The sequence below is a fragment of the Camelina sativa genome, chromosome 14 (genome assembly GCF_030686135.1).
Source record: "Camelina sativa cultivar CO46 ecotype springtype chromosome 14, ASM3068613v1".
Taxonomy (NCBI): Eukaryota; Viridiplantae; Streptophyta; class Magnoliopsida; order Brassicales; family Brassicaceae; genus Camelina; species Camelina sativa.
In genome coordinates, this window is record NC_141893.1 from 13514993 (window position 1) to 13523610 (window position 8618).

The following is an 8618-nucleotide window of genomic DNA, read 5'->3' on the forward strand; positions in this document are numbered from 1 at the left end:
CAGACCAACTCACACAACACATCTACTAGCTTTAAATTATAAGGAATTAATAATATACAAACGGCATTGAATAGTTTGCCTAATAGGTAGATTTCATAAAAATCGGTCGTATAGTGGAAACCTCTCATTGGTGTGTCTCTCTATCTCTTTCGCTAGATTGATTGTCTTATTTACGTCACACATCTGTCTCACTCTCTTCTTCTTACCCAAAAACCAAATCGTATTTTTTCACACTCTCCTCTGATCCTCTCCATTCATTTTATACACGTTTTTCTTTTTTCTTAATAACTTCTAACTCACATTCGATTAACAAACACTCATATTAGCTAAAAGCCTAAAACTGATCTTAACCAAGTCAATAAAACCAGCCCAAATGTTTGACTTCATAAACCGATTCTAATCTTATTTTTCAAGTCACTCCACTATCTTCATAAACCTTTGTCATAATTGTAAGATAGCTTTAAAATATCTCTAGCTTTAGATTGATTATAAAATATTTACAAGCATGTTCCGACCAACTCCAAAACTATATCAGGTTTATATATATATAACAGAAAAAAAAAAACTTGTACGTTAAAAGAAAAAGAAAAAAAAACACAGAATATTATTTTTTTCTACCATACCATTTCTACTTTAGATGTATTTTATAATCTAAAACTTTAAACATTTAAAAAAAAAAAAAAATTATCATTTTGTTTCACTAAACTATTTCATCAATGATGATTTATGTCCCTCGCGCCAATTTTTCTGTCTCCATCACATTCTCTAAAACATGTCCCACTTGCCAGTCTTGCTGCCCCCAAGGACTCATGACCCCCACCACATCTCCTTTTACACGCGCCACCGCTCTATTTTTCCCCCGGCGCGTCTCACAACCACTACCACCGCTTGTATGGTTCATGAAGAAGGCGGAGGATAACCGTTACCCGGTGACAAGTAAACCTGGCTTTGTATAACGCTCTCGCCTATTTTAAACCCGGGAACAACCGTGAACCCGACCCGTATATCCGAATTATCTCCGGCGAATTGTGACTCGTCGCCTGATTTCACACTCTCCATATACACTTGAGAGAACCTACAACCTCTTCTGAGCTGAAACACCGTGACGTTCTCGCTCAAAGAAAACGCCACGCAGTGTAGAAGCAAGATCCGTCTAGCCATTTCGCAAAACGTCGCGAAAAAACCCGAATCCGGAAACCCGCCCGAGTTAATCAGCTTCCTCTGGTTCAAGTTCCCGAAGAAGGAACACTCCATCTTCGCGTGTACGACGCTCAAGTACTTGTGAACCACGAACTTGGCGAAAGACGAACCCGGGTTCCGGGTCAAGTACCGAACCGGGTCAACGGATCTCAAGTTTTCGAATTCGAAATTATCATTATTAGGAGATTCGAAACCTTCCAGCATTTTCCCACAGACGAACGATTCAAACGCGAAACAGCGGTGGCTGGGCCTGGAGAAAACGGTTGAAGCGTTTTTAACGTAAATCGAAACGGCGGCGGAAGCGGCTGCGTCGAGATCCCAGCTCGCTGATTCCATCTCCTTCACAATCAATTTCACGAAGCTTCTAACGGATCTCAACGTGAAACCTAGAACCTGAACGAACTGACTCAAACTCGGATTCGAAATTCGAATACTATCAAACACAGAGATCGAAACCGATCCGCTCGTGGTGAGTTTCTTCTCCAACGATTTGTTAACCGCCGAGGTCTCTTCGAGACTCGTCTTCAACTCATCGATCTTCAGTTGCTTCTCCGTAGCTTCGAACTCGAGTTTCTTAATCGTGATTTCGTAAGTCCTCATCAAGCTCTGCTGCTCCTGGATCTCAGCCAACATAATCGCGACTTGCGGAGACAGGTTCAGCTCCTTCCTTAGAAAACTCCGTTTAAGCTCCGACAAAGCTCTCAGCTCCTCGACCACCGCGGTATCCGCCGCTTGTATAGCGTCGTTGTCGTACGGACGCTGCGCCATCTGAAGCTCGGCGTAAGCGGCTTTGATCGTAGTCGTGCTAGCGAAGATCTTCGCGACGACGGCTTCGAACACAGCTCGACGACGCTCTCGGATTTTGAGCTCTCCGCTTCTGGTGCTGCTCGAAGTGCTTTTTAAATCGAAAACAGAGTCTCCTCCTCCTCCGTCGTCGTCGTCGTCGTCGTCGTCTTCGTCGACGTTGAAGTTTGGATTATGTGATTTCTTCAACATACAGATTCCGATTCCGTTGTTGGTGGAGGAGACCTTCGTTGAGGTTGTTCTTAGGTTGCATACCTTCTGGAATGTTCTCGCTAACTTGTTTTTTCTTCTCACTGATGGATTCTTCTTCAATGTCTCCATTGAAATTGTTGCGACTGTGAGAGAGAGCAACTTAACACACACACACAAAAAAAAAAAAACAGAGAGATTCAGCTTTTTTTTTTTTGGCTTCTGACAGCAAAAAAGAAGAAAAACGAATTATTTCAAAAAAAAAAAGAGAAGAAATATATAAATAAAAAATAGAGGCAAAGCGTGAAAGCGTGGGAAAGATGATAGAAGAAAAAAAGAGAAGGATGATCGTATATATTTTCCCTTTATTTTCTTTCTTTCTTTTGTGTATATTAAATTAATAAAATTATATGTTTTGTATTAATTAAAGATAGTATGTATGTGGTTGAATAGTAAGAGCTTAATTGAATAACATTCATGTGTAAAACAGTGTGAGTAAGCTTCTTTCACAAGGATTTTTTAAAAAATTATGGCCGGGTATAGTTTTGTGGGAGATTACTACTAGGGTTAATTATAAGCACTTATACGTAATTATGTCTTTGATTTGTTTTACTTTTTCTTTTTATATATTTTTATACTAAGGTGATCATTTTCTTTTCTTTTTTTGTTCTATATATATTTCTCATAGATAAGTGAAAAGTAAAATATTATAGTATATTTCAAAGATAAGGTACCTTTTTTTGAAGTGAGTGAACATACTCTTTACATTCTTATCATTTATTTATTTTTGGTTGGATAAAAAAAAAAAAGTAGAAAGAATGATAGAGAATTGGTTTATTCATTGCTAAAGAGTTTATAGATGTAAAATACTACTAATAAAGTTCAAACAATAAGTTTGTAATAACTCGTGGTTATATGATATAGTCGTCATTCTCAAGACATTATCAATTGGGTAAGGTCTTCCTCTTTTCGCTTACCTAAAACTCAATATCTTTAGCGACATTGATAATGAGATTCTCCAACTTATGACGGTTTATGAGTTGTGGATAAAGAAAGATACTCAAAACTGTATCAAGTGACTTTTAAACCATCGGCCATTTTGATCCGACAAATTCTTTAAACGATTCACAGCAAGTCTGGATTGCTCCCATCCTCGACTAATGGGATATAGCTCATATCTATCTACTTAGTTCAGCTTCATTTAGTTATCTTTTTCTACCCTCTTTCTGGCTATAAATTGATGTATCTTCCTTAATTTGCTTCTCATGTGTGTATAAGTGTATTCATTCATACTCCGTTTTCTTTGTGTGTTTTACTTATTTTGCTTCACTTGTATGCTCCAAATGATGTATTTCTATAGAGAAACAAAGTAATATAAATACAAGTAGATTTAACAACAACAAAAAAAACAAATGATATCACTCTTCATTTATTATAAATATGTTTCTAAAGAAGGTCTTACTTACTGTCTTAGTTTGTTTGTAATATGTAAAGTGACCCATTTTCTTAATCAGATTTCAAAATTTCAATGTGGCTATTTTACTTTTACTTTACCCCACAATTATTGTTGAGTATTTTACTGCTATAGATATATACATGTGTATGTGTGTGTGTGTGTTATGATTACTTACCATACTGTATGATAATTAGTACATCTTGAGCTTTAAGAAACAATCGATGTCTCTTGACAAAATAGGATGATTGAAACGTATAGTTTTTTTGGAGACAAATTGGTGGATTGGATTCGATTCCGACGACTCACAAAAAATTCAGATAAAGCCGCTAGCACCGCACCGCACCGCAATCGAAGGTGATGACCCTTAATAGTTTGAAATTGCATAGCTATACATATAAACACTTTTTTTTTCATCTGCAAATTAAAGTTTAAAGCATTAGTACGACGCTGTTTTAGATAATAGTATGAGTTTAGCTAGCCAAATGGATCAAAATATATAAAGTAATCTAAATCAATCATGATATCTGTCTTCTAAGTTTAATAAAAATGGAAGTGTTGTGTGTGATCAGAATAATGCCCATTACAAGAAAAGTTTAAGGTTGCGCTTCGGAGAAGACCTCATCATTGTTAACTCTCTTTTTCAAAGTCACCTGCGGATTTAAAGTGTTCTTTTTCACTATTCTCTTCTTGTTTTGTTGTTGTCATTTATAACTTTTTTTTCACATAATCACACACCTTCCAGATAGATAAGATATATACAGAATCGAAAAAAGTGTTGGGCCTTAACTTTTTTTTAGTGAGACAAAGAGTGGGCTGAATCAGTTTGTCCCTTTTAATAGTCTTGGCTGAGTTAGCTGCAGCAAATATGTTTGAGTTTATGTCTCGCATTGTAAAAATTTTGAACTATGAAAGTGATTGAAACTTCTGTTTTTGCTATATCTAGTTATATACGTCTTCTCTTTGACATATTTATAAAGACAAAAAGGTTCATTGTGTTGTTGAATAAGCAAATGTAATGTAACAACAAAGGCTACTGGCCAAAATAATCAAAATTAGCACACGAGTTTCTCATGGTAACTAACTGTCGTAAGGAGTTTGGATTCGATGAAGAGAAAGTGACCATTCATTTCCACCAATTGGTTCACACTAAACCCCAAATGGTATAGTTTGGCATATTATTTTAGTGTTTTCCTACAAAACAAACATTTTATGCATTACTAAATGTTACTCCCTCTGTTTCATAATATAAGATGCTTTAGAGGTTTTTCTTTGTTTCATAATATAAGATGTTTTCAACTTTTTAAGTAACTTTTAGATGACTTTTATATTTTATTATTATTTATTTTATGCAGTCTTATTTATGGTTGGTTGAACTTTTTAAAAGTGATTATTTCTTAATCTGCGTGCTTTCACTCAAAATATTTTATATTTTGAAACGGATGGAGTATATTGTAGAATAAAAATCTCAAAGAAAAAACTTACAAAAGTTATGTGATAAAATGTTGATCATTTTTTGAGTCACACCTATGGTAGAAGAGCTTATTTATGTTGGTTGAACATCTTTTACAAGCTTAACATAAAATTAGTAAAATAAAAATTACACTATAAAATACTAAATTATTGGGATAAAATACAAATTTGTTTACTCTAAATTAAAAATCATTTTTTTTTTTTTTGAGAAACAAGTGTTGAAGCAATTTTAAGCAGATTAAACTCTCTTTAGTCAATCTGCTTATAATGATTTAAGTAATATTGTCATCACTTAAAATCAGAAATGAACGTACATGCCACGTGTATCATTCTTATTGGTTCGATGACATGTATAGTTTTGTGTAACTTGTTTACAAAAAGCTCCAACGTCAGCTGAAGAGCGAGCGAACACCCAAAAAACGAAAGCAAAAAAAAAAAAGACTTGAATCCGTTTCTTCTTCGCAGAGGTAAAAGCTTCTTCCCAGTTTTGATTTCGAATCCATTTCTCGTTTTCTATTAGATCTGTGGTTCCTTCGTTTACAAATCTCGCAATCCGGATCTGTGATTTCTTGGTAGATCTGAGTTTTTGAATGTTGAATTAACAAGAATACAATTAGCTAGTTTTGTTGTTGTTATTGTTTTTGATGTGAAATTTTGAGATTATACATGATGCGATGTTGCATGAATGAACATTGGAACATATCTCACATTTTGTTCTCAAAATTTTGGTTCTCAATTTTGCAGAAACATATATAAAACTTTTTGACCAAATGGGAGGAGGATTTAGAGTATTGCATTTGGTGAGGCCATTCTTGGCATTTCTACCAGAGGTGCAGAGTGCTGACAGGAAGATACCATTCAGAGAGAAAGTGATATACACTGTCATCTCTCTCTTCATCTTCCTTGTCTGCAGTCAGCTTCCTCTCTATGGTATTCACTCTACCACCGGTGCTGATCCTTTCTATTGGATGCGTGTCATTCTTGCTTCTAACCGTGGAACCGTTATGGAGCTTGGTATTACTCCTATTGTCACATCTGGATTAGTGATGCAGCTCTTAGCTGGGTCTAAGATTATTGAGGTTGACAACAATGTCCGTGAGGATCGTGCTCTCTTGTAAGTGTTTGTTGAAGGAGATAGAGCTTGAGTCAAGACACGTCACGTCTCTTGTATTCATTCATTGTGTTGTTGTGTGTTTTGTAGGAATGGTGCTCAGAAGCTTCTTGGGATTCTGATTGCTATTGGTGAAGCTGTTGCTTATGTTCTTTCTGGAATGTATGGTCCTGTTGGTCAGCTTGGTGTTGGAAATGCTATTTTGATCATCCTCCAGCTTTTCTTTGCTGGAATTATCGTTATCTGTCTTGACGAGCTTCTTCAGAAGGGATATGGTCTTGGTTCCGGGATCTCCCTTTTCATAGCAACCAATATCTGGTATGTTTATAAATAGCTCATCTTCACATCAAAGTTTTCGTCTTTTAAGGCAAGATAGTATTAATGAGTTGATATTGTGGTGATAACAGTGAAAGCATTATCTGGAAAGCATTTAGCCCCACAACAATCAACACTGGTCGTGGAGCTGAGTTTGAAGGCGCTGTGATTGCCTTGTTCCATATGCTGATAACTAAGTCCAATAAGGTTGCTGCGCTCAGACAAGCTTTTTACCGGCAAAACCTTCCGAATGTTACCAACTTGCTTGCAACAGTCTTGATCTTCCTGATTGTTATCTACTTCCAAGGCTTCCGTGTTGTGTTGCCAGTGAGGTCCAAGAGTTCTCGTGGCCAACAGGGTTCTTACCCGATCAAGCTGTTCTACACCTCTAACATGCCAATCATTCTCCAATCTGCTCTTGTCTCAAACCTCTACTTCATCTCTCAGGTACTTGTGTATTCTTTTCCTTTCCTCATTAATTAAGGGACTATAGAGCTGGGAACTTAAATTTGACAATTTGCATCTCCATGTCGACAGCTTCTCTACAGGAAGTTCAGTGGAAATTTCTTTGTAAACCTATTGGGACAGTGGAAAGAATCAGAGTACAGTGGACAATCTATACCAGTTAGTGGTCTTGCATACTTGATCACAGCTCCAGCAAGGTAATTGACAAGTATTGTGTCCGTCCCCATCAATATAATGATACTTGATTTCCACTTTTCTGAATATTTGTTTTCCATGGTCACAGTTTTGCCGAGATGGCTGCTCATCCATTCCATGCTCTGTTCTATATCGTCTTCATGCTCACTGCTTGTGCCCTGTTCTCAAAGACATGGATTGAAGTCTCCGGATCTTCCGCTAGAGATGTAGCTAAGCAGCTCAAGGTAATCCCGAAACCGTCATCCATTGCTAAAGCAATTAAAACATTCAGACATTGATCCTCACATGCTTGAAATTCTCTATAAAATGATTAGGAACAACAAATGGTGATGCCGGGACACAGAGAGTCTAACTTGCAGAAGGAGCTGAACCGATACATCCCAACAGCAGCTGCATTTGGAGGAGTATGCATCGGTGCGCTCACTGTCTTGGCTGATTTCATGGGAGCGATTGGGTCAGGGACTGGAATCTTGCTGGCGGTGACAATCATATATCAGTATTTTGAAACCTTTGAGAAGGAAAAAGCCAGCGAGCTTGGCTTCTTTGGGTTCTGATTGTTTATATAGTCAGTATAAAAGGGTAAATTTTGCTGAGAGACTAGTGAGAAATTTGAAAGCCTAAAGAAGTAGCTTTCCTCTTCTAGCTGTGTCCACTCGAAGGTTCAATAGACAAAAATTAAGAGATCCTTTTGGTACACACTTAGCTGGAGGTATTCAACTTGATATTTTAAAGATTTTGTAGGATTTTAATATTTTAGAATTTTGAAAGATTTAGAAGATTTTTAGGAGATTTGATTGTGTTTTAGAGTTTTTCTATTTTCTAAAAAAGGAAATGAAATATGATTTTATGAGATTTTATTAGTAAACTTTGGGTGATTTTTAAACATTTTACAATATAAAGAAAGAAAATTATATGCCAAAAAAGAAAATTATGCTCAGAGAGTCTAATTAAAACCTGCAATTAAAATCTGGTCAAGATGATCCCATAATAACATATTTGATATTAGCACCAACTCTTGGAGATACCTTGCCCTTTCCTCTCCTTATCTGATTCTCCCTGACCAGAGGCCAGTGTATTTAGATGGCTCACTTTATTGGATCACCGACGACTGTCTTTCGATCTTCACACTGAAGCTTTCAAAGTCATCTCTGATTCTGAAGCTCTCTTAGAAACTTGCATACCTGACTCCTTCAGCGCCGTCTTGTGCATCCTAGATAACCGCTTGTGTATTTCAGAGAAAACATGGCATACCCAAAAGATATGGTCCTTCTCTTCTTCTCCAGGGACATGGAAGAACATGTGTTCCATTGATCTCACCGAAGCTACTCCTTGTTTCAGCACCCCTTTTGTCCCGACTTACCCTATAGCAATTCTTGAGAAGAATAAGTTACTGATTCATGGTCGTTACTACTT

The 8618-nt window shown here is 36.7% G+C and overlaps 2 protein-coding genes across 2 annotated transcripts; one reads left to right on the forward strand and one right to left on the reverse strand.

The window, feature by feature from the left end:
* Nucleotides 1–455: 455 nt before the first annotated feature.
* On the reverse strand, nt 456–2579 carry LOC104743600 (protein GRAVITROPIC IN THE LIGHT 1-like). Its single transcript, XM_087485874.1, has one exon. The coding sequence runs from the start codon at nt 2323–2325 to the stop codon at nt 898–900; it is 1428 nt and encodes a 475-aa protein (XP_087342000.1). The 5' UTR covers nt 2326–2579; the 3' UTR covers nt 456–897.
* Nucleotides 2580–5442: 2863 nt separating this feature from the next.
* On the forward strand, nt 5443–8070 carry LOC104741523 (uncharacterized). The gene is made up of 7 exons (XM_010462406.3): nt 5443–5586; nt 5864–6233; nt 6321–6548; nt 6638–6992; nt 7083–7207; nt 7294–7429; nt 7520–8070. Exons 2-7 carry the CDS (start codon nt 5890–5892, stop codon nt 7757–7759), a joined length of 1428 nt encoding a protein of 475 aa, XP_010460708.1. The 5' UTR covers nt 5443–5586; nt 5864–5889; the 3' UTR covers nt 7760–8070.
* The last annotated feature ends 548 nt before the right edge of the window (nt 8071–8618 follow it).

What these genes read in the sequence shown, in the direction of transcription:
- LOC104743600 (XM_087485874.1), bottom strand. Translation starts at nt 2,325, where the DNA reads ATGGAGACATTGAAGAAGAATCCATCAGTGAGAAGAAAAAACAAGTTA.
- LOC104741523 (XM_010462406.3), top strand. Translation starts at nt 5,890, where the DNA reads ATGGGAGGAGGATTTAGAGTATTGCATTTGGTGAGGCCATTCTTGGCA. An exon ending in CGTGAGGATCGTGCTCTCTT is followed by an intron (nt 6,234 to 6,320) that starts GTAAGTGTTTGT and finishes TGTGTTTTGTAG; the next exon opens with GAATGGTGCTCAGAAGCTTC. An exon ending in ATGTAGCTAAGCAGCTCAAG is followed by an intron (nt 7,430 to 7,519) that starts GTAATCCCGAAA and finishes TAAAATGATTAG; the next exon opens with GAACAACAAATGGTGATGCC.